The following is a 23,984-nucleotide window of genomic DNA, read 5'->3' as shown; positions in this document are numbered from 1 at the left end:
GGCCTGTTGCCCCAGGACCACTACTTAACACTCGGTCGTGGAGATTCCCGTCACACAGTTAAGAGGGTGATGTGTCGAAGTTCTAGAACCATGGATATGCCGTGCCTAGGATGGAGTCCATCTATCTAACAGACGGCTTTTTCCCCTTAGTCTAGATGAACCCATTCGGTGGGAATTGCGCCATTAACAGCCATTCTTTGGTACAAACGCCCATGACACTTGTAGAGCTTCAGAGAGAAACAAGAGAGGAGAGGTTCGCGAGAGGGAGGGATAAAGTCTCTTTGCATTTACACACAAGCCCCCTCTCCGGTTCCATGGTTCCCAACGGATAAAGACACCTCAATCACATTCAGATTTATCATCGGCTTTAAACTACACCATACATCAAGCAAATCATTGTCATTGCTTTCAAGTAAATCCTTCTTTGCCACTGCATGCGGATCCTTGGATACCTTCTTCTTCTAGAAGAAAAAAAAATTTCGACAGATCGTAAGCAACAACTCTGGCCATGGATACACACCCTGCGTCTTTCATGGTTGACATACTGAGAGATATTATTTCTTCTGCCTAACTCCGCACGGATACACACATACACGTGTGCATTTCCAAAGAATTAGAACGATAACAAGCTGAGTTATTTCCAAAGCACCATAATGAATAACGAATCCCCTGTCATCCATCCAATCCCATCGATTGGATACACCGGCTACTTGCGCGTTTAGCATTGAGCTTGGCGGAAGTGTGGACAGTTTCGACACATAACATCACAAAATTAACTTCATCGACAATTCACATGATATCTGACTAGCTTACGTTGCACACATACACATACACACCCTACAACTTAATGAGGAAGAGCTTAGCGACCAAAACTCCAACCGAACCAATATCCAATTCTCTGTAATGGATGGACTGACCCAACCCTCGGATGCATTTCCGCCTTTGGGCGGGATTTTTTAGCGGAGCATCCCGGCACCAAACTTCGGCTCCGAGTGCGCGCGCGCCCCTCTTGGGCAGTTGTCCAGGACATTGATACTACTTTGCATCTACTAATTCTAGATTCTAGATTCTATGGATTGAATATTTATTATGGTAATGAGATTGTGACTATGGTAATGGTTTCTATATCGTCGTTTACAGATCCGAATGTAGGTAGGGTGTAAGTAAATCACTTACTCATTAGTATATATTTCTGTGACACAACATTTTACCTCTATTAAGTTGAACTGAACCACTTCAATATAGCCACAATGACATCCAATTAGACACGCCTAATAACCAAGACTTACTGCCAGTGCATGAGAAACATAATCTACAATACATATGAGTTGTTTTGACAGCAGCACTACTAGTAGTCTGAACTATAGCCCCGAACCCGACCCGAACTTCAATCCATACTACTAGTATCTCCATTCACAACAAAGCACAGTCAAATAACAACCCAAGCGGATGTATATTATTCCTCCCGACAAGATACTAAGTCCTAGACAGATCACACTGAGCACCTACTGTACTTCCAAATCAATCTAATTTCCATCCCCAACCAATCAAACCACATGCCTCCCAACCTCCCTCAGCAGGCAACCAGCCAACCAATCTAGTGACCCGGATCTCGATCTCAACTGACGAGTCCAGATCCTCACTGACACCCAAGCGGAAAAAAGAAAAGGTCAAAAAGAAGGAACCCCAGCAATGACGTAACTATGGTTGAAACAGCCGATGAAACTGAAACTCAGACTCAAAACAAAGAATTGGAAACAATTGCAACATAACTTTGTACCCCTCCCTTAAACCCAATTTTGTGTCACCCCTCTTTGTAAGTAGTAAGCAAGGCAACCCAATGAAATATTTAGATCGGTTGTGTGACTGATGCGGTGGAACGATGCTCAAGCGTATCGCTTATTGGGGTTTCGACGGAGCATTTACATTGAGGCTGAGACTGGGTTACTGCTACTAACCCTGTGTTTGTCATACGCAAGCTGGATGGTTAGGAACTATGTAAAGCGCTAACTATCGGGATCATCCCAGACAATTGTATCAATCTGTTGACTGATTACACATGATAGCTGTAGAGCTGAAACATCCTGCAAGGCCACAAAATACACTGAACTATTTCCATTCATTGTACAGTTCATACTATATTCACAATCCGGCATCGCCCACTTTCACAAACCATAAGATGGTTCTTCGCTGTCTCAGAAGCTTTCAGTTCCCTATACAGTGGATTTCGCGTCCGCAACCAGAAAGATTGATTCCCTACAAAGTCTCCCACATGAGACGCTCGGATATCCACAAGAGATGCGGTCGTGGTCGCCGTCGATATCGCCAACCCGGCTTCCGCCCGTATCTTCTGTACAATCATGTCCCGCACACAGACTGGCTCATCTGTCTTTCTGATCACGCCCTCAGAAGCTTGGACACTGCCCTCGGTTACAGAGGTAGCGAATACGCCTGTGACATTCCGTGTCCCCGTTTCCAATCCAACAATAGCGTCCAAAAGCCCAACAAAGAGGAAGGGGTGTTGAAGTATCTCCACGGAAAATGAGCGGCATGTTTGCCGGGCAAGCGTCCTGTATTCCTCGTCCTCCAACAGGCTTCCGAGGCGCAACAGATTGCGGGCAATAACCCCATTGACAGCTGGCGTGGCCGACTCCGTGCCGGTCTTCAGGCGAAGGAGCGGACCCGGAGCCCCGGATGTCATTGTGGAAGGTGTGCTATAATATCCTGCTGGTGTGGTCCCCACATAGGCAAGGAAGTTATCGTTCAGATATTCTAGTAAGAGCGTTAGCACCACAACTTCCACCGACGCAGTTGAGAATACGTACTCTGCAGTTGCTCGGCGAATTGCAGGTAGCTGTCATCAAATGTAGCTTCGTACATGTCCAGCAGCCCGCCGATCAAGTATGCGTAGTCATCAGCAAAACCTGGGGTATTGCCTCTGCCGCCATCCCGATAAATGCGCCAGAGCTGTCCAGTAGACTTCTCGAATAGATTCTCCTTGATAAAGCTGATCGCCTTAGCCGCTGCCTCTCGGCATTGTACTGCTTTTGAGCTCTCAATCTCCTCGAATAGCGCACTGCACTTAGCCAGAGCACCAATGGCCAGTCCATTCCAGGCAACAATGATCTTATCATCCAAATCGGGGCGCACGCGCGTTCTTTCGCGGTAATCCCGGAGTTTCTGCTTCGCTGTTCTAATGATCCTCACCACCTCCTCTTCCCCTAATCCAAAGTCCTTTGCAAGCCTGCTTGGCGTTACCTTGACCGATAGGACATTTTGGTTCATGAATTCATCATGTGGGTCGTTCTCAGGCGCAATGTTTCCGTCAGGCAGGACACCCCAATGACGGGCGCAGACTCCAGCATCTCGTTGGCCCAGCACCTGCGTCAGCTCCTTCAGCGTCCAGACGTAGAAAGCACCTTCTCGCTTCTCGGTATCATTGGGCGTGGGCAGACTATCTGCGTCCTCGGACGAGTGGAACGCGCCCGTTGGCGACTGGATGGGTGCAGTAGTCAAGTAGGTAGCCAAGTCGTAAACCGCACCCAGCAGCTCGGGGTTGTGGGTAATCTTGAATGCATCCACATAGACATCCAAGAGCTGTGCTTGATCGTACAGCATCTTTTCAAAATGTGGCAGGCCCCAGTCGCCAGTGACACTGTATCGTGCGAAACCGTGGCCGATATGATCCCGGATACCCCCGCGCGCCATACTGATAAGCGTGTCAACAGCCATGGCAGTTGCTTTGGCGCATTCATCACGTCCAACAATGTCTGCAACCGCCGTCGGATAGATACCCAAACGTAATAGGAAACTCAGGTTAGATGGAGTGGGGAATTTCGGCGCAGTGGAAAAGCCACCGTGGAGAGGGTCATATCGAGAAACAAAGTGCTGGTAGGCTTCCTCCAGAAGCTCGAGGTCCAAGTCCTCGTCGGCTTGCCGGTCACCTTGGTAGGAATGTGTCCCTTCTTCAGCAAACTCGCGAAGTTGTTTCGTAATTTCCTTCGCACTCTCACGGCATCGCAGTTGTTGTGTTTGCCAAACATCGCTTAGTTTCTCGAGGATCTCGACGAAGCCAATCGTCTCATTTCCTGTCAACGTGGAGGAGTTGGGGCCCGGCCAATAGGTACCACCGAAGACTGGCTCCAGATCAGGGGTCAAGAAAACATTCAGAGGCCAGCCTCCAGAACCAGTGGTCGCCTGCACGTAGTTCATATAAACATCGTCGATGTCGGGTCTCTCTTCGCGATCGACTTTGATTGGAATGAAAGACTGATTAAGAATGGAAGCTACCTCCTGTGACATGAATGATTCCTTCTCCATTACGTGACACCCTGAGTTGACGTTAGAACATTGTGCCACACAACGCGTCGCGAATGGAGAACTTACAGTGACAAGCCGAATAGCCGATACTGAGGAAGATCAGCCGGTTATGGCGTTTGGCCAAATCGATCGCTTCGGCATCCCATAGCTGCCAACCCACCGGGTTGTTCATATGCGCCCTAACCTATTCACGAGTCAGTTTTTGACGCGAGGGCAGGGGGTATGTCCGAACTCACGTAAGGCGATCGGCTCTCGTGCAGTCGGTTGACGAGTTTCGGACCGGCGTCGGTCGCGCCATCGTGGTGCATGGCTAATGGAGCAGCCATCCTGTTGAGGCCGTGAGACATTCACGCAGTGATCCACTTAGGTTGATAGATGATTCGTCTAGCCAGCCCAGAAGGGTACACAGCCTCGGAAAGGCACGTTGTGAGAGAGGGAAAAATAGTTGATAAGATACCACCTCCGCGGTTGGACCCCGGCTACCAAGCTAGACAGGGGAGGGGGAGAGGGGGGTTAGGAGATGGAAAGAATGACCAGAAAGGAAAGAGGAATCAAGATGGGGCAGGAATGACAGGCCACGAGTAGTGGTGGCAAGGAAGAGCCAACTAGATAGAGGTATAAGGCAGAAGGGCAGCAGGAAGAGCGAGCTAGTGGGATGAGGGGGAGGATGGAGAAGGAGCGAGGAAGCAGCATGTGCCCGCGTTAGACTGGCCCGCATCCGGGAGATCGTCGGCCGTCGTGCGTCATGGGTGCATCAACTGGGTCACGTGTGCTTTTGCCTCCTTACTCGGTACATGTCCCCAAGCGCGAGTGTGCTTACACTTACAGAGATATTCTACAGATCTACGATTTGCCTAGGCCCTAATACTCCGCACGGCGTGGTAACATCCCTGTTGCTCGATTCGCCCCACCAACAATTAGCCAGGGCAAGCAACGCAACTGCACTCAGTCTTCGGCCATTAGTTCCGCCAGTTCCCGCTCCTCTTCTTCCGTCAGCATCGTCCCCGGATCTTGTTGCTCTTCCTCGTCCTCCTCCTTGTTTTTCTTCGCCTTCGCTACTGCAATTTCAAGTTCATCGGGTTTCAAGGACCACTGGCGGATAGTGGCATCTATACTGACGCTGACGACAGTCGATCCGAGAAGCACGAGCCCCGTAACCTCTTCGAAGTGGCCGGAGAAGGTATGGTAAAGCTGTCCGGTCTGTCCAGTAGAGAGTATATATGTTAGTCAAATCCCCATCCCATAGAAAATAGAGTGGTATGGTACTGGTGGATATGTACGTACCGATCGATTCCACACGCGAACCTCCTCATCTCGGCAAGCAGTGACCACCCAGCCTCCTTGTTCGTAGACCACGACATCTCGCACATAATCCGGGTGAGTCAGCGTCAAGTTGGGCTTCCAGCCATCCTCTCTCACAAGGCACTTGGATGTCTTGTCCGCCGAAGCAGTCCAGAGATCAGCGTCACGGTCAAAGAAAAGCTTGTGCACGTTGGTATCGTGGGCGAGAAGAGCCTCTGTGCCAGTAAGGTCCTTACTGCCAGTAGAAAGGTCGAATTGACGGATCTGTCGGTCACTACCCGCACTGAATACGATCAACTCGGAGCTGTCTGAGTCGAGGGAAACGGGATCGAGAGCAAGATCTTGGATCCCCTTTGCATGACCTTTCATCACCGCGAGTCGCTGGCCGGTAGCAATGTCGAAGACAATGATTTGTGCATCGGCGCCTCCTGAAACAAGAACATCCTGACCTTGCAGTCTTGTGCTGATAACAGACCTTACGAAGTCGGTATGACCCTCGTAGCGCAACTTCGGCTCCTTGGATTCCACATCCCAACTCCAGACCGTCTTGTCCCAACACCCCGCGAACAGCAACCGGCCATTGGGGCTGAAGCAAATACTCGTGACGGGGGCAGTCGGGCCTTTGAAGAGAGCTGCAGTTTCGCCGGTCTATAGGGAAAGAAACGGCTTAGCCCGGGTATTCGTAAGACACGCAGCACCAAGAATACCATGCACCTACTTCGAGTATGACCTTCCTAACCGTACCACCACTTTGAGCTACATAGACGGACCCAGTACTCAGAGGATCGGCTGCGACTGCGAGGATTTTACTCTGAAGACGGATGGGATTGCCATTGGTGTTTTGGGACTTCACATCCTTTCGCTTCTGCTCATCAAGGGCGGCTCTGGGAGGCGTGGGGCATCAGCGACTAGCTTGCGGATAGGAGGAGCTGGGCGGTAGGTAATGGAGTGACGAACGTGGTTTGGAAGAAATCATCCCGGTGGGAGGATTGGGCCATAGTGGTAGAAGGGGGTCTTCAGATGATGAGTCTATTATTATGAACAAGAATAAGGAGCAGTAACCAGAAAATGGGGCAATGTAATAGCCAGATTAGACCAAGACAGTGACTGGGATGCTATCCACAAAACCAGCTTTTGGTGAATAATGAATACTACTAGCATTCCCCGCTGACGGAGCTCACGTGGTCCGTTCCGGCAAAACTAACGAAGGAACTGCATGTTGAGCTTCTCCCGTCCACCGGAGCCCCAGCCTTTCCCACCACAAAACCTCCGTCGTTCGTTTTTAAACCTTTTCTCTCCCTCATCTTCCCTTCTTCTCTCTTCCTCCCACTTCCTTGCCCTTCCCCCCCTCCCACCTCCCTACCCATTGAGCAGATTTTTCCCTCCTCCTTCCCTCTCTCCCCCTGTACCTTTCTTTTCTATCTTGCGCGTCAATCGCGCACACTCCCCTGTCAGCATGGATATGAACCATTTAATAGGGTCAGTGTTCTATGCCACTACTGGTCTGAACCAGGGTTTGTGCGGCTAGGCGGGAGTTAACACCTGGCAGTCAGCGTTTCAACCTGATCTCCAAGAGTGACATTCGGTATGTTCGATCCTTCCTCTCCTCGGCTTCTGGCCTTCCTACAGCTGCTTCGTCCTCGCACCTAGCTGCACCCCAGGATCAATACTGACTTGACCTTGTCAGTTATGTTGGAACGTTGCATGAGATCAATCCTGAAGCATCCACCATAGCTCTGGAGAATGTTGTCTCTTTCGGGACCGAGGGTCGTCGTGGCAATCCCGCTGAGGAGATTGCCCCGTCGGCCAGCGTCTACGAATACATTGTCTTCCGAGGCAGTGACGTAAAAGACATTAGCGTAGCAGAGGACACGAAGGAGAACAGTCAACCTGAACCTCCTCAGGTGCCAGACGATCCCGCCATCTTAGGGGTAAGTTCACCAATTCTTCACTTCATTCCAAACCTTGCCTGCCCTTTGGGTGCTTTGCGTCCACGGACTAGTTCCGTACGGACACTCGATCAAATGATGAAATATTTCGGATGTAAACTCACAGACCTGTTCCGAATTGCGCAAACAATTCATGTGGATATTTTCCGTTGCCTTCCTTCTGAATGATCGAGAAGCAAAGCACTTTTAACTCTGCCTTGTCACACATCTCTTTTTCAAGTCATGATGCTAATTGAGTTTCATGAAACAGAGTATGTCTCGTCCGGGACCTACTTCCCAGGGCTTGCCTCCGTCACAACAGCCTCAGGTGCCTCGTCCGGCGCCTCCTGGCTACCCTCAACAACCGCCATTCCAAGGCTTCTATCCTCCTTATGGACAACGCTTTGGAGCCCCCGGTTTCCCTCCTGGACCTGGTTTTCCTAATATGCCGTATGGAGCCCCGCCACCAGGATGGTTTCCTCCCCCGGGTCAAGGATTCCCCCAAGGACCAGGCCAGTTCCCCCCACCTCAGATGCCTATTGGACCCCCTGGCCAACACCAGACCCCTCCTCCGCAGCGACAGGGGGTACCTGGCGCAGGCCCCGTAAATGTCCCTAAACCCACCTCTGAGCTTCCCGTTGGTGACCGGCCGTCCAGTAAGCCAGCCAGCCGGAATGCTACACCCGCACCTGGCGTCTCTGCTCAGAATGCTCCTCCGCCCCCTGTTGAATCGAAACCATCTGTAACGGAGGCCGTACAAGCCTCCAGTATTCCTGCTGCTGCCGCGGCTCCGACTCCGGCCAAGATGCCACCTACTGGACCCCGGAGCGGACGTGTGCAGCCGGCGATTCCGATCAATGCTCCCTCCAAGCCACCTGTTCCTGCTGTAGGCAATCCTCCTGTCGCTGGCGCTGGAAGCAGTGTGCCGCAAGGTACCGCTCAGGCGGCCATTACCGAGGCCACGCGCGCTGCCACGGCGGCTGTTGCGGCGGCTATGGCCAAGCTGCCCCAGCCTAACGCGCCCAAGAAGCCTGCGCATGGCGAAGTGTCCGTTGAAGGAGTAACGAGACAGATGGCGGAAATGAAGCCGTATGAGGGCAACCGCGCTCCCCGTGGTCATCATCAGCATCCCCGTGGACGTGGCGGCCACCGCGCTCCCTACCAGGGACAGTCGAAGAAGGTCGAGGTTCCTGATACGGACTACGACTTCGAGACTGCCAACGCCAAATTCAACAAGCAAGATCTGGTTAAGGAGGCTATTGCCACTGGATCGCCTGCCCACGAGGCTGAGACTGCTTCCATCACTAACGGGGACATTGAAGCGCCTGATACCAGTGCTGATGCATCCTCTGTGGCTACCTACAACAAGTCAACTTCTTTCTTCGATAACATTTCGAGCGAGGCTCGTGATCGCGAAGAAGGAACAGGAGGCCGCGTGGGCGGTCGTGAGTGGCGCGGCGAGGAGGAGAAGCGCAACATCGAGACCTTTGGCCAGGGTAGCGTTGACGGCTACCGGGGAAGCTACCGTGGTCGTGGCAGAGGAAGGGGCTATGGCCGTGGCCGCGGTGGCTACGGACGTGGATACTCTCGGGGTCGTGGAGGCCTTCGCGGAGGTCGCAACACTTCGCAAGCCACCGGTGTGCCTACCCAGACATAGGCGATCCATTGTCGGCCTATTGTTATTATTTCATGTTGAAACTTATCGCCATGCGTTTAGCGTTTTGAGTGGCTTTGTCTTTTGATCTGTTTTTCTTTATGCGCTTTGGGGAGTATTGAAATCCTTCCACAACTTTCTGCTTCTGATATCCCTGGCGTCTGATGGAGCATCCTACGAGTACTTGAGCTTGGCATTGTACATGTCGGGACATTTCGGATTGTGATTGGGATCACTATGGGTTACGGTGGGATTGGGGAGCTTCGTGCCTGAACGGCTACGGTTGCATCTGGTGTCAAATTTGGCGTTAAATAGTCGCATGGGTTGGTCGTGAGCCTCCTTTGCCTTGCTTGTCTGGACGATGATCATGTCTTCTTTCTTGATGATGCCCGCCCGCGGAAAGGGGCGAGGCTTTTGCCTGAGTCTGACACTCCCAGAAGCTGCTCTGGTGGACTCGAGTCTGTGTATCATACTACAAGATGATTCCCCTTCGCATGCAAAACCCCCCAGAAAAAAAGGAGGCCAATTGGTCTGCCATCAGGTGTCTTCCCGTAGTTTATTAGTCTACCGTAGGGTGGTTCTTCAAAGCTGTCTATCTCGACCGCGTCTAGTGTAGAGATTATAAAGATTAACATGCAGTGGGGCGAGTCTGGACGGGGAAGCGTGCCTTCTCCCCTCTGCCACAACCTGTTGAGCATTTGTATTCCAGCGTTTCAGTCTAACAATATCTTGGATTGACTTTGTTGCTCTCAAAAATCAATCCAATCCTTTGTAAAGGCTTAACCCGCCCTTCATCATGCGGGGAGAGCTTGCTTTACCCCGAGTTCCGTGGAACCGCCGGAGCCCAACTGGCCAGGGTCCAACCAAGGCCACCAGGACAATCACTTTGCTCGCGTCGGAGTCTCTCCACTCTCAATCACTACATCACTCATCCCTCTCTGATTCGTGCGTATTGATTTGACATGCCCATCCTGCCCCATCGTCGGCAAACTCGCCTCCAAAACGTGCTCCTTACCTCGGTCAAACTGCAACTGGGCTTCCCCGACCGATTATGTGACACTTGTGGGGAAAGACAGGCCCAATTTCTGGCTTGCACCAAATGGCACTGGCCAGTGAAATGGCATCAGAGAGTTCTGATATGACGCAGATTCAGATTGGACCGCGGAGAATCAGGATGCTCATCCGGTGTCCCCCCTCCCCTCACTGCGACAGACATCGCCCTCTTCCCTGAAGGAGAAAAGGCAGCATGACATCTAGTCAGCGCTGTACTATATAGCCAGTCACAGCTAGTTTCTTTTTGATTCTTTCTTTCTGGCATTTCAGACGCTGTGAGCGAAGTCATCCCTATCTTATAGATCTGAGTTGTCACCTCAAATCCTACCTATTGTCCACTGGTTATACTACCTGCCATGTCCGCAACCAAAGCACAGGTCCCTGACCAGCTCCCTTGGGACCCAAACTGTACCCAGTTCCCCTCTCGTAAGGAGCTTCCCAAGATTCCAGGTGCTCCGGATGAAGCTGCCTGGGTTTGGGGCAAGGATGATTCAGTATGTGACTAGTTGTTACTGCTCTGCCCCGAACTATATGTTAACGCATTAGCAAATCAGTTGGGACGACTGAACTTGCTCACACCAGCAAGAGTCAAAGCAGCCGCCGCAGAGATCCAGACTGGCGAGATGATCCGTCTCGAGTGAGTACCCTCACTACTCATGTCATGCAAGCATCGGTGATGGCCAACAGTTCCACCCAGTCTTCCGTTGAACGTTCCGAACCCACCAGCATTCCATCGTCAATGCTTCGAGCACAACATCAAAGAAGTGGCCAAAGACGTCGTCTTCGACGACACATACTCTCTGAACACGCAAAGCGGCACTCAATGGGATGGATTCCGTCACGTACGATACTTCCCACCTGAAGTCCTTCCCAACTCCTAGTATACCTACCTAGCTATCTATACTAATCCCCGAATCGACATAGTTCGCCCACGGTGAATCCAAAACCTTCTACAACAACGTACGCACACCCCCCATCCCAATCCAACCCAACCCACCAAAACCCCGAACTAACCCAGGTTCAACCCAACCAGACCAAATCCACCGACATCATCGGCCCCACCCCCACAGACCGCTGCAGCATCCACCACTGGGCCACGCACGGAATAGCCGGCCGCGCCATCCTCCTCGACTACAAACACTACGCCGACACCCACTCCATCCCCCTCGACCCCTACACGACCCACCGCATCACCTACGCCTCTCTACAAGCCTGCGCACAATCCCAAGGCCTCGACATCCGTCCCGCCTCCCAAGGCGGAGACATTCAACCCGGTGACATCCTCCTCATCCGCTCGGGCTTCATCGAGCGCTACAACGCCCTTACCCCCGAACAACGCGCCCAATATGTCCTCAACCGTGCTCACTCCGAACTCCAGTTCGCCGGTGTGAGCCAGGAAGAACCTATCCTCGATTGGCTGCATGATTGTTACTTTGCTGCTGTGGCGGGCGATTCGCCCACGTTTGAGGCGTGGCCGCCGGAGAAGGAATTCGGGTTCATTCACCAGCAGATTCTGGCGCTGTGGGGGATGCCGTTGGGCGAAATGTGGGATTTGGAGAAGCTCGCGAGGAGGTGTAGGGAGATTGGTAGGTGGGTGGTTTTTGTGACGAGTGCGCCGGCCAATGTTGTTGGTATGTTACTCTCTCCCTCTCTCTCTCCCTGTCTCTTTTTTTCTTGTTTGGATAGTATGGGATGCTGATTCATGTGGATGTAGGTGGAGTGGGATCGCATGCGAATGCGATGGCTATTTTGTAGGTGTGGGTAGTACTACGTAGTATTTGAGGTAAGCTATGTGTCTTTGAGACATTATGCATGTTGATATTAGTGGTGTATTGGTGGTAAGTTGGGTATACAACTACAGCATAATTTACTACTCAGAAAGCAACAGCATTAGGGAATGTATCATCAATGTTCAATTCATTATGGGTCATCACGTCGTTACACTCGTCAAGGAACAATAGGAAATAGACATAGGAAATACCCCCCTCTCACTATCATACCAACTTCTTCCCTCCACTGATGCTATCCAAGCAAGCTGCAAACATATGAGTGTAGGATGAAATGCAATGCATTTGCATATACCCAATTCAATCCCTGTTTGCGCTCATTGATCAGTCATCATCCTTCTTCAAACATCTGTTCATGTCTCATATTTCATGTTTTCATCTGTAACCTTCCACAGATACCAATCAACACCCACTACCCAAAGTGAGAGATACTCATATCACCACACCACCACACCAAACGCAATCAGTCCAACTACCACGCATTATTCAGTGACCCCCCTTCTTCAGAAGAAATCCTCCGGCCACTGAAAACTCCCCCTATTCTCTCCCTCCTCCGTCATCCCACCGGCCAACGCCCTCGCCTTATCCCGCGCCTCGCGCTTCTTCCCCATCTCCTTAGCGATGCGTCTATCGACCTTAGCGGCCGTAGCAGAGAGATCTTTCGGGAGGGGCGGCACAGGAGGGATATATTCATAGCGGGCTTGCTTCTTTTTACTCGGGGATGCAGAGGGTGAGGAAGACGAAGAGTGCGGGCAGCTCTCGACTATCTCGTTCTTCGTTTCTGGTTCGATCATTCCTTGGGAGGTATCGTCTTGGGGGGTAGGGATCGAGTCGCTCTGATGGTGGTAGTCATGGTTCTCTTTGTCGTCTTGGGGTGGTTCGCTGGCACTTGCGGAACGGAGGTCAGAGCGGGCCTTTTTCATGCGGAGGCTGGGCTGGACCCGGTTGCGCGAGTTGGAGGCTCGTCGGCGCGCCGAGGGCGAGCGGGTGCTTGCGGATCGGAGGGGCTGGGAACGACGTCGACCGCGCTCTTCGCCGGAGGAGTAGACGGTGGTCGATATGTCTTTGGATTGCTTGCGCTCGACGGAACCGGGGCTGTCGCTGGTGAGCATTTTAGGGAGCTTGGTGCGGCGAGGGGTTGTGGCTTCCTCGGATTCCGAGGGCTTATCGGTGCCTGGTGTTGTGGAGTGCTTTGGGTCTTTCTGTTGAGATGTCTTTAGAGACTCTGGGTCTGGGGATTTCCGCTTCAGGGACGGGCTGTCTGCGCTTAGGGAGCTTCGTCCTTGGCGTTCCTTAGGGGTCTTTGGGGTGAGATGTGGTGTCCCGGCGAGTTCGTGAGGACCGCTGCTGGGCGGGTTTGTCAAGGATGACACGGGGGCTGACGCATTCCTTAGGGACGTAGGCGAAACTGTTGCTGCGGCTTGATACAGCAGCCGCTCTGAAGGAAGCGAGGGGAGCGCCCCGGGGACGAACTTTCGAGGGTAGGGAATCTCTGGTAAGGGCATTGGTGCCAGCACCTCCTGCTCCTCACCCACCAGTTCGCGCAGTTCTCGTCGGGCCCGTTCCAGCTTGATCTCAAGATCACTGACTCGCTTCATCAACTTGGCTTGCCGTTGAAGCTCCTTGCGTGACTTTTGCCGTCGCACTGCGGATCCCTCCAGCTCTTCCGGGAATTTATTCGAATCTTGTCGTCTCACCAGGGGTATGCCCAAAGACGATTTAGCTTTTCGCAATTCTTGGATCGACGACCGAAGGGAGTTGCCTGATTCCGTAAGCTCGCCCGAATTCTGACGCGAGTGAGTTCCAACGGGCCTATATTCCATCTGCTCGGGAATCGGGTTCCACGACCGCTGGGGCGTGTTAGACTGTGCATTCAGATTTTGTAAGTAGCTTCCCTTGACGGTTCCCTTGTAGCCGGACTTCTTCAGCTCCGCATATGCCCTCTCCGCCTGACTCAAAGGGTCACCCGGCTGTTTGGCACCTCCGTCTGCCGGTCCGGCCTTTGATCCCCAGGCGCCGAATGGGTTGAACGCTGATGCAATTGCCTTTCCAAAGCGGAAGATTCCCGAGGGCCGCTGGCCATTGCTGTTGTGGCGTACATCATCGCGCATGAAGATGCTCGGCGGTTTCTCGCTCACGCTGTCGTTCATGCTTCCCTCAACGAACCGTGAACGTCGCCCACGAGCGGACGGACCAGCCTGGCGCATATGCCTCGATGTCCGTGGGGAGCCACTGCTCCTGCTGTTCGCAGAGTGAAATGGTTTGCGATATCCCGTAGTGGTGGTGGTAGTCGTAGTAGTCGCAGTCGTATTGCCGCCGCTTGGATTCTCCTTCGGCGCTGGGGCTTCACTATCGGTGGCCTGAGCATCATCTCGCTGCTGCAGCGGCCAATCGTTTGAGCGCCGTCGTTTGGCCGAGTGAGCGGATGGCGATCTGCTCCGGGCAGGAGGCTGGTCCAGCTCTTCTGCATCATCGAAACGACCCGACTCATCGGTGCTGTAGCCGGACTCGAGGCTGGATTCGCTGACATTGCGCGCGTGCTTGCGAGTCCGGGATTCGCGGGCCGCATGGTCAGCGCAAGTGGACTGCAGGGTCTGTTCGAGCTGACGGTCGGTGTCTAGAGGGTCGAGGTCCATGGTTGTGCTGGTGCATCCGGGATCCGAGGCCAACTGTTGTCGGGGAAAATGATGGGTCAGATCTTTTGGTTCACACAGTATCCGCCCGCGCAAGGGAGGAAAGAGTGGATGCGATGAAGTAAAAAAGAGGGTCTGACTTACCTCGGTCGCAGCCTCACAATCCGTCATCCCGTCAGTCACAACGTTCCACTTCGACGGGTAAGTATAGAGAAATAGGTCATTGGACACCAGAGAAAGCGCGAGACAATAGATAAATAAAGAGACCGAGCGATGGAGACAGCAACAGGGAAGCGAACAGACGGGGAAGCCGGAGTGGGGAAGATGGCAATAATGGGTCGTTCAGCTGGTAGATGTGGCCCGGGTGGTCGGCAACAAGTCTGGGATAGACTCGTAAGATCTGTCTAGCGGTGAGAGACAGATAGCGAGAAGAACTGATGGACCCGAGGGATTGGGATGGTGATTTGTTGTTGACTGTTGATTGTTGATTTGTTTACTTTCCCCGCCCGAGTTCCTGGACCAGCCGCCAAGCCGCACCAGGCCGTTTTGGCGCCAAAGTCAGGGCTAATCACATACCAGAGCGACGGGCAAACAATGCTATGGCCTGAAGAAAGGCATGTGCACAATAGCGCTTTTTTATCCAAAGAAGAATTAATGACAAATGAAATGAATGGATGAAGAATGCAATGCGCTGGGAGTACGAAGCACCGCTCTAAATATGGGCTGCAGAGTCGCCGAGCTTAAACGGTCACAACACAAGGAAAGAAACTGAAATTGGCCCGGGCAGGTTTCAACTTGATGGGACTATTGGCATTTACCGTCTGCGCTTGGTTTCATGTCCCGAATGATCCCAAGTCCCCACCCAGGATGACAAAAGAAGGACCGACAAAACAATGTGGGGAATATGTATGAACAAAAAAGCAGGTATCACAATCATTTACAAAAAAATATCCAGGATGCCAAGGACAATGTGGTATAAACGTCAAGACTGGTGTCGTAAAGAAATCGGAACCCCCCTGGGACCGTGTACCCAGGCCAGAGCTCCCCCAAATCCCCTACCAATCCCCCAACCCAAATTACATATTCAATTGCACGACCGGACGCCGAGATTCCTCCCTTGTAAAAACAGTGCTGTATGTATGCATGATTCCCTTCTGTCGAGTTCATTAAATGGCTGGAGAGATTTTGGTGGCCATCCGCCCGTTAGCCCGCTTGTATGCCATTTCGTCCCGGTCGCTGAGGAGCGCCGCCCGGTGAACTTCGGATGGCCTGCGGTCCGCGCTGGGGTAGCTGTCGCTGTCGGGCCGCATGCCATTGTAAAGTGGGCGCTCGCTATGACCAAATGCATCCTCATGAGGTCGCTTCGAAGACGCTGCCGTGCGGGTATCCCACAAGAATCCCCTGGGTTCCCGGTTCGGGCTAGGCGCCAGATTGCTCGGTGGCTGCGGCAGATTATTCGAGTATTCGGCGGAGATGGATGCGATGGGTGGAAGTGAAGGAGCGGCATTGGAGGGAGTTGGAGCGCGAGGTGGCACAGGATTGGCCATGGCTCGATATGCAGTAGGATCTGAAGGATGCAATACGCGGATAGGCGGCAAGGGCTTCGAGTAGGTAGAGCGCTCCGCCGCCAATCGAGAGGGGGGATAGCCAGAGGGCATGGGCTCGTATTCGGTGCTTGTTGACGGGTTCCTTGTGTGAGTATAAGTCGGATGAGGAGAATAAACCTGAGTTGGCGTGGTTGCGGACTGAGGAGTTCCAGGTAGTTGTGGGGCAGGATACTGAGTCCGCGTCGCGCCAAAAGAAAGATGAGAAGTGTAAGAGGAACTGCGGGACGAAGGCGCGATGGGAGCAACTGGAGTGGGTGTAGAAGAGGCCGGTGGTGCGGGAGCAGGCGCCGGCGGAATCGCTCGTGGATATGCTTGAGGATTCGGGAAGCCGTACTCCGTAGCAGAAGGCCGACGAGGAGCCTCAGGCCCATAGGAGAAAGCTGGGTCCACGGACCCAATGCTGGTTGATCGTGGACGCTCAACAGGATTTGCGTAGGCGTCAGGGGTTGAATACCGATCCGGAATACGGCCGCGGTGGGATCGTTCCTCGTCGAAGTCGTAGTCGTCAGATCGCTTGTCGCCACGTCGTCTCATACGGACGTCGCGCCTGATACGGACCCGGCAGCCTTGCTCTGCGATGATGCGGCTCAAGGAAGTGCTGGTGGTCAGACCGGGGAACTTCTTGGCACTGAAAACCGTGAACGGGACCGAGACGACTTCGAGACGGAAGTTTAGGAATGATTTAGGAATTGATGGCTTGCCCTTCATCATCGGTGACCGAATTGGTGCACTTTCATCCGCATCCTTGCTGTCCTTGGTCTCCTCGTACAAATGGAAGCTTAACCGATAAACACCCTCATGACGGACGGAAAGGTCGGGAAAGATGAAGTATCCAGCCTGAGACGGGCGATCCAAGTATGCCACTCCCGCCACCGGGACACCTGTGAGAACGGGAAACGTCGGGGTTGGGGCAAGCCGTCCTTGCGCCATAGGGCGGGCAGTTTCTAGCGTAGCAAACAGGAAGAAATTGGCGTTGTAGGCGAAGGTGATATCTGTCTTGTGCACGTCATCGTTCGGATCGGACTCGAATATACGCAACTCGACGACCGGTGGGGGATCAACAGGGCGACGGTCCGCAGATGCTAGATACAGTCAGACATGGTCAGCCTGGCCTCCAATAATGTCCGCATTGCGTGCAGGGAGTGATGCGTACATTTGGCGCCGGCACCGCATGCTCTTGCACGTTCGGGCTGTTGCATAACATTGAGCTTGTATGTGATTCTTTTGCCTTCACGAGTAATCCGGCTGACGGAATGCTCCGTCTCGTTCACCGGAGGCGAAAGGGGAGGTCTAGTGGCCATAATGTACAGAATGCTCGATTGATCTGCTGTGACATTAGCATTCCCATTCCTAGCCCGGTGCGCTTGCCGCGGCAGGTAATATGATGGCAACCTGCTCCAACCACCCAGTACTTACTTTGGTCTAAATTGAACAGTAACTATATCGAAGCAGGCATTGAAAAGTTTTGCTGATTAATTTGACGGTGATTGTCGTCGTTGTCGTCCTTTGCCAGTCTCTAGGCGCGACCGAGCGTTAATTCTATGTAACCGATCCGGCGGTTGGAAGACACAGACAAGACTTGGCGAGTGGTCAGGTTGGGATTGATATCGGTCGCTCCAAATTATAGCGGGTCGAATGACAACATGAAAAGTTCGACTATAACTTGAGAATAGGAAGCAAGTGGATGGGAAGAAGTTGGGTCTGTCGTGGGTGGATAAGCGACAGGATGGCCGATAGCCTAGCAATTGACCCCAGCGGGCTATGGAGAAGGAAAGGCAAGAGAGAGAGAGGAGAGGACGGACGGGAAGGGAGAGAGATTGGAGATGGATGGGGTCGATGGAGGGATGGATACCACCAAGAAGAAGCAGCGTGACCGACAAGAAGAGGGTGAAGAGGGAGGGGGGGAAGAAGAGATACAGAGAGAGAGAGAGAGAGAGAGGAAGAGTAGGAGGGTGGCAGAGTCAGCCGTAACGAGATGGTTCGAAAAGGCAGATGAGGTGCGCTATAGCGACTATACCTACCATGGACCACACCCACTTTGGCGGGTGGAACTGGGACTGAGAGACTCACACAACTTGACCTTCTGGCTGGGTAAGCCGGCTCCGAGGGTGTGGGTGTAATTGGGTAAAATTACCCTGCTCGGCGGACGGCCCACTTCCGGGTCTGGCTCTTACAATCTTTTTTGAAGGTACGACTTTCTCCCACACTAAAAACCCCAAGTCTATTTATCGACGGCAATGAATAGCTTCTCTACTACTCACTTACGAAGCATCCACTTACCTTACTTATAAAATAGTCCGGCTTCAAGGTATGAAATTCTCCTGGAGAAGGGGGGATTATTTAAATTGATCTCACAGACTACTTACTTACTTTGTAATTCTCCACGCCACCATCGTGACTACTAACTACAAATTAAAGTGGTCATTCGTCATACCATAAGTAGTATTCGGTTTTAATACATCTCTGGCACATTATTATTTTCACGTACTTAACTTCCCATAGATTACCCGGTCACCCCCCAAGGATGAAGGAGACTAAATCTGCGCTACTGAGCCGGAGGGGTGGGTACTGGGCCGGACTGAAAAGGAGATGGAGCCAGAAGAGGGGAAACGCAGCCCAGCCGATCCACTGGGAGGCCACGCTCCTGCTTTAGCCCAAGTGCTAAGGCAGCGGTTAGGTTCAATGGGACATTGCAATCGCAACTGCGACCCTCTTGGCTTGCCTTCTTCCTTTTTGTATAGGAGAAAAAATAAAATGACAGAGAAAAAATCATTTGAGAAGGGGGAAAAAAAAATGCAAAACTAATCCAAGAAAGGCAAAATGAAATACAGGGATTAATTTCCCAAAAGAGCAAACAAAAAATACTTTACAAATCTTATCGGTAGTCGCTGAGGGCAGTGGGTCTGGCTCTGGGGGCTTTTCCGGCCGGGCGGGAAGGGCAAAGGTCCGTGAATCTCAAGAGAGACAAAAGAGGGGGGAACGACGTCTGTTTCGTATTTGGGAGGAAAAAGAGAAGGGGGCTTAGTTCGGATATCTGATACTAGGAAGGTGCCCTTTTTGGAACCGGCAAAATATTTACAGGCCTTGCAATTTACGAGGTCTGAACTCCCTGGTCGGATCTTCTTCATGAAATAATTAACAACGACTACTAGTAAGTAGTAGTTAGGGTCGACTGGGATGAATAAGTAAGCCTGCCTCTTGGAATACCCAGGTGCTAGCTAGCGACATAAACAGCTTAGTGCACTGCCATCCTTGATAAGCGACGCAATTTGAATGGACGAAACTTAATCGAGGCGAACCTTCTCAAATTGCAGCTGGGCAAAGGGGATCCTGTCGGCATCCTAGTACTTGGTAGATGCTCGTAACTGCCAGTTGCAAGCGCTCAGCTTAGGCCGGCAGGCTAAACTAGACTCTAGGGGGTTGTCCGGAAGGGCGATCTCTCGCGTCAAACTGGAAGGTGATTTTCTGGCGGTCGCGTCGCTTCCAAATCGATGGACATTATGGGGCACCCGGTCGGCATTAATGCTATTGGGGGTTTTTTCCTGAGATCTGTAGCTTAGGAAAGTCCCGGCACGGAGAAGAGACCGAGAGGCACGTCTGAAAAAACTGGAGAAGAAGCCCGCTTTTCCCCCCTTCCTCCCTAACTTACAAAGCTCTTACTTTATCCGGGTGCTCTCTATAATTGGGAATGTTCTGCAGCACGGACTTTACTCCCTCGAGATGGATCAATAATTCATACGAATAATCATCAGACTGGGGACAATAATGGGTGGATGACCATCCAGAAGAAGACTTGACCTTAGTCGTATGGCAAAGATGACTTTTGTCTTTTTACCTTTCAGCTGGGAGTAGGAGTGAGTTTACGGCACGGCGTAATTAACCAGAGTGTTGGTAACCCACCGGACTTCGATCCAGGATGGGCTCATGACTGATCATTGGATTCCGACAACGCTTCACATGAGACAAGTGCTTACCCGACTCGACCCCCTGTCAGTCACGTATAACACGCTGTATTATTGGGCTCGCAATTACCCAGTCCAGCGGGCCGGTTGCTTATCCCAAATGCCTGGGAGCTGGGAAAGGAAGAGGAGCTTTGAAGGATAGCGGGGTTGGTCAATGCGCTCTTTGTCTTCTTTCCATCATCGCTAGCCTTTTTGCCAATCCTGCAGGTTTGCGTGCTATCTATCTGCTGCACTGGGGATGGGCCAGTCTCAAGAGAGGGTCGGCAATCCTGGGGAGGGTTTGCCCCATTTGTCAGTCGGAATCGAACGTTTTGAAATTATGCTACTCCGTCCTCTTGTGCGATCTCAGGATTCATTAATAGTAGGCATAGTTGCTTACTTTGGCACTTTCCCCAAAGCGGCCTGTCACTGGACCACTGGTTGGTGAGTAGCCCTGGGATAATTATGGCACGCTTTTTGAGTTTGGCTAGGTCCTTCAGTACGCTGTGTGCTCCGAGCCTGGAGCCAATAATCTCGAGATAGGAGATATTCGAATCTTCCCCTGCTATTCAAGGCGTGAGACGGTCGCCAAAGATGACTACTACTAGTTATCGTATCAATACGGCACCCTACTCATTGGTACCTAATTAGGGCTGGCCACATGCGAACTACGATGCAGCAATGCAGGTTCCATGCTCTTATTTCTCTTTCTCTTTTCTCTCATCTAGGTAAGCAGGCAGTCATTCGTGAGGAGCAGCTGGGTGGCAGATGAGCGAATGACAATCGTCCGTCCGTCAATGGTGATTTCCGGTACCGGCCGAAGGCGAACCAAACAACAATCCGAGAAAAGCAAATCTGGCACCGATCGAAGCACTGACGATCTTAACTGAAAACTACAGGAGCCTGGGATGTGAAATCCTGTCGCAGCCCCCTCCAAATAAAATTGGATCTGCACGAAATGGCCTCTAGTAGGGAAGCCCGGACTGTTCACGGTTTTCAGGGTTTATTCCCTACTTAGTGACCAACTAAGCAGGTCGTCAGCTCGACAATGGGGGGAAATGCCCCAGCCCCGATCGCTGAACACCCGACCCCGAATCGTTGGAGAATTTCTTTGGTCCTTCAGGTAATTTAGCCTTATGAGCCTGGCGCCTGCAGGCCCATCTAGGCCGTGGTCTTGCCTGCTTGGGAATAGTATCGGATCGCAACCTGCGAATGACGATGGCTGCTCAGCAAATCGGAAGCTGAGACTCCACACCCTCCTGCTGTGCCCACCTGCGACATGATTCGACCACCGTCAGCGACTCCACTGAAACTGTCCTGAAAGGGAAAAATTCAAGCGTCAGGCGCCGGCTTTGCCTGGTCCGTCCACCCGTTTGGCTATGGCCCTTGACTCATGAAAACCAGCCCCGATCATCGTGTGCCGTACTGTGGTAAGTAAGTCGGATGGAGGATGGATGGAATGGATGGCTGGATTGTGGAAGGTTTCATTCTGCCCCACCCAGACGGTCCGCACCGAATACAGCGGCCCCATTCCAACCAACTTGACAGTTTGGTTTAGCACCTCGGCTTTAGGCAGGCATTGTCCTACATTCCGCCAGACGAAGAAGCAGTTGAAGACAGGCTACAGCATCCTCATCTGCTTAGTATGTACTATATACTATCTGGACCTAATAGGACTGCGACAAGATAGGGGATCACATTGTTTTGGAGCTCTCGACGGTAGGTCGGAACGTGGATATCCGTTCTGTAACATACTCAGGTGGATTAGTATGCAGTTCACATACTCAGCTTGAAGCTAACTAGTTAAGTATGACAGGGTCGAACCGACGTTTACCCTAACCAATATGAATAGACTTGGTTCCTCAGGGGTAGCTGTGACAAGTTGCGGGATAACGGTGTGATGGACACCTCGTGTACCTGCTATGGTGCAACCACCAACCAGTGCTCCTACTACTACTGCTGCTACTGCTGCTGCTACTCTCCGTACTACTCAAGTGCTACTATTTTAGTGGCAGGCGGACTGACTGACTGTACCCTCCTGCCGGAAAAGAGAAAAGAAGAGAGACACAGAGAGAGTCCCGGGCCCACACCGCACCTTCCCCGGCAGAATCTAGTCGATTTACGGGCGCCTATCACCCCTGCGTTTCGGACTGGAATCTCAATGGGGACTTTTCTCCGGGAAGATCTCCATGTCAATCACTCTAATCTTCTCCGTCTCCTGCTCTACCTGGGGATCATAATGAGGATCAATTTATGGTTAGCAGGTATAGTCTCGGCAGTTTATAGGGAGAGTAAGTCTGGGATCATGTCATGTTCTCCCACAGGGGGCAAAAAAGGAAGAAAAATAGAGTGGGGAAAACCTAAGAAGCCACCGAAAAGCGATGATGACAGCGTGCATCGGCCACCACCCACTTGCATCGACAGCCTGCTTCTCCTGTCATTAATCCTTCATTCATTCAGCAGCAACTAGCTGCGACTAGTACATGGTAGGTAAGTAGGTGCCTTGTGCTCCCATCAACCACCACTACCACCACCGTCGTCATACCAAATTGATACCGTTGCTTACGTGCGTGCCGCCGAGACATGGCACCACCGTCCGAGCGACCCATTCATTCTGCATGAGTTCCAGAAAGCTGCCGGATCCGTGCCGGTGCATGATAGCACTACTAGACCGTTGAGTTTCTCTCTGGTCATTGACGTGTAATTTCACCTAAAGTATGTGCATCCAGGCCGATTAACGTTACCAGTCGAGGCATCCAAGGCAAGCATGTTGGACGCATTCCGTGCTGTGAACTTCGCCAGCACTCTGTCTTTTGGGTCCGGATGCCTCTGCTGCATAAGCCGAGCGTGCGCTATCGAGAGAAATTGGCCAGTAACCACCCTGTCGGGTCTACCCGCATGGATCTTCCTGGTTGGGCTGCATGGGTCATGTGTGGTGCTGGGTGTCTGGTATTTGGGGAGGCGTAACAAGATAGCGTGAGAGAGAGCAAGCGAAAGACAAGTTACCGGGAAATCGGGCACATACTTGAGCAGGTCCTTCCTGAGATTATCGCATTGATACGGTTATTTTGATCTCTGGAAACATCATCACCAGACGGGTTTACACACACACAAGTACTTTGCGAGCCACGACGCTAAGCCTAGCTAGCCTGCTTGGGGGGAAACGGGGCGGCGATGTGGCAATGCCACCTCACCACACCATCGCAATTATTGCTTTCAAACCCTCAGAAACTCTCCTATAGACACTCTTCTGTCGCATTATCTTTTCCATCCCCGAGTGTATCGGACGGCGACATTCGGTCCTAAGCAAGAGCGTCTGTTGTACAACCTTCATTTTGAGGCGCTCTCGGGGATTAAAAAGCCACCCACCGAGCTCAAAACTGAGTGGTGGTCGGCAAGACGTGTGTGCATTCCTCGCATCTGCAGGAGACTCATCCCTGCCCTCTAACCACATCGATCGTGGCAGACTACGGATTACTTTACGAATGGTCCCCGATTGCCTCCTCCTCTTTCTCCCCTCCCCAGTTGAATTTTCTCCGCCAAATTACATACCGAGGCTCGAGTCCAAGAGCTTCTTCCCATCCCATAATCAGTAGTGGGGATGGATCCGGTAATAGCAAGGTATTTCATTCACAACTTACATACTTGGCAGGTCTCAAGGTCTTCCACTGGTGGGTAGATTTGAAGGTCATTGAAGAGATTAGTACACTATGGAGTAGTAGTAGCCATCCGATCACCAGTGACATGACAACGCTAAAA

The 23,984-nt window shown here is 52.1% G+C and overlaps 7 protein-coding genes across 7 annotated transcripts; 3 read left to right on the top strand and 4 right to left on the bottom strand.

Annotated features, from left to right (window-relative positions):
* Positions 1-2,131: 2,131 nt before the first annotated feature.
* Positions 2,132-4,628, bottom strand: BO88DRAFT_352815 (thioredoxin domain-containing protein; the record flags this gene model as incomplete). Its single annotated transcript, XM_025703610.1, is given in 4 exon segments — positions 2,132-2,796; positions 2,808-4,331; positions 4,387-4,504; positions 4,557-4,628. 4 exon segments carry the CDS (start codon positions 4,626-4,628, stop codon positions 2,132-2,134), a joined length of 2,379 nt encoding a protein of 792 aa, XP_025557410.1.
* A 637-nt stretch (positions 4,629-5,265) lies between these two features.
* Positions 5,266-6,620, bottom strand: BO88DRAFT_430270 (WD40 repeat domain-containing protein; the record flags this gene model as incomplete). Its single annotated transcript, XM_025709233.1, has 4 exons — positions 5,266-5,520; positions 5,605-6,270; positions 6,341-6,506; positions 6,580-6,620. The coding sequence occupies 4 exons, from the start codon at positions 6,618-6,620 to the stop codon at positions 5,266-5,268; spliced, it is 1,128 nt and encodes a 375-aa protein (XP_025557409.1).
* A 458-nt stretch (positions 6,621-7,078) lies between these two features.
* Positions 7,079-9,207, top strand: BO88DRAFT_430269 (putative G2/M phase checkpoint control protein Sum2; the record flags this gene model as incomplete). Its single annotated transcript, XM_025709232.1, has 4 exons — positions 7,079-7,101; positions 7,151-7,207; positions 7,310-7,553; positions 7,822-9,207. 4 exons carry the CDS (start codon positions 7,079-7,081, stop codon positions 9,205-9,207), a joined length of 1,710 nt encoding a protein of 569 aa, XP_025557408.1.
* A 1,200-nt stretch (positions 9,208-10,407) lies between these two features.
* On the top strand, positions 10,408-12,168 carry BO88DRAFT_375866 (uncharacterized protein). The gene is made up of 6 exons (XM_025704352.1): positions 10,408-10,751; positions 10,812-10,894; positions 10,955-11,099; positions 11,182-11,217; positions 11,291-11,888; positions 11,972-12,168. The coding sequence occupies exons 1-6, from the start codon at positions 10,614-10,616 to the stop codon at positions 12,010-12,012; spliced, it is 1,041 nt and encodes a 346-aa protein (XP_025557407.1). The 5' UTR covers positions 10,408-10,613; the 3' UTR covers positions 12,013-12,168.
* On the bottom strand, positions 12,161-15,136 carry BO88DRAFT_492014 (putative nuclear RNA binding protein). Its single transcript, XM_025712894.1, has 2 exons — positions 14,822-15,136; positions 12,161-14,713 (listed from the first exon to the last, which is right to left on the bottom strand). Exons 1-2 carry the CDS (start codon positions 14,846-14,848, stop codon positions 12,548-12,550), a joined length of 2,193 nt encoding a protein of 730 aa, XP_025557406.1. The 5' UTR covers positions 14,849-15,136; the 3' UTR covers positions 12,161-12,547.
* A 707-nt stretch (positions 15,137-15,843) lies between these two features.
* veA (sexual development activator VeA) lies at positions 15,844-17,585 on the bottom strand (the record flags this gene model as incomplete). Its single annotated transcript, XM_025711068.1, has 2 exons — positions 15,844-17,366; positions 17,438-17,585. The coding sequence occupies 2 exons, from the start codon at positions 17,583-17,585 to the stop codon at positions 15,844-15,846; spliced, it is 1,671 nt and encodes a 556-aa protein (XP_025557405.1).
* Positions 17,586-21,682: 4,097 nt separating this feature from the next.
* Positions 21,683-22,053, top strand: BO88DRAFT_409036 (uncharacterized protein). The gene has a single exon (XM_025707854.1). It carries the CDS (start codon positions 21,689-21,691, stop codon positions 22,016-22,018), a length of 330 nt encoding a protein of 109 aa, XP_025557404.1. The 5' UTR covers positions 21,683-21,688; the 3' UTR covers positions 22,019-22,053.
* The last annotated feature ends 1,931 nt before the right edge of the window (positions 22,054-23,984 follow it).

Source organism: Aspergillus vadensis (assembly GCF_003184925.1).
Source record: "Aspergillus vadensis CBS 113365 unplaced genomic scaffold BO88scaffold_38, whole genome shotgun sequence".
In the NCBI taxonomy this organism is placed as follows: domain Eukaryota; kingdom Fungi; phylum Ascomycota; class Eurotiomycetes; order Eurotiales; family Aspergillaceae; genus Aspergillus; species Aspergillus vadensis.
Note: the sequence above shows the minus strand (reverse complement) of the source record. Positions and strands in the feature narration are given on the sequence as shown.

Bases quoted from the DNA above. Each gene is read 5' to 3' on its own strand.
- BO88DRAFT_375866 (XM_025704352.1), top strand. From the start codon at position 10,614: ATGTCCGCAACCAAAGCACAGGTCCCTGACCAGCTCCCTTGGGACCCA. The intron at 11,100-11,181 runs GTACGATACTTC...GAATCGACATAG, and splicing joins AATGGGATGGATTCCGTCAC to TTCGCCCACGGTGAATCCAA. The intron at 11,889-11,971 runs GTATGTTACTCT...ATGTGGATGTAG, and splicing joins TGCGCCGGCCAATGTTGTTG to GTGGAGTGGGATCGCATGCG.
- BO88DRAFT_492014 (XM_025712894.1), bottom strand. From the start codon at position 14,848: ATGACGGATTGTGAGGCTGCGACCGAG. The intron at 14,714-14,821 runs GTAAGTCAGACC...CCCCGACAACAG, and splicing joins ATTGTGAGGCTGCGACCGAG to TTGGCCTCGGATCCCGGATG.
- BO88DRAFT_409036 (XM_025707854.1), top strand. From the start codon at position 21,689: ATGGCTGGATTGTGGAAGGTTTCATTCTGCCCCACCCAGACGGTCCGC.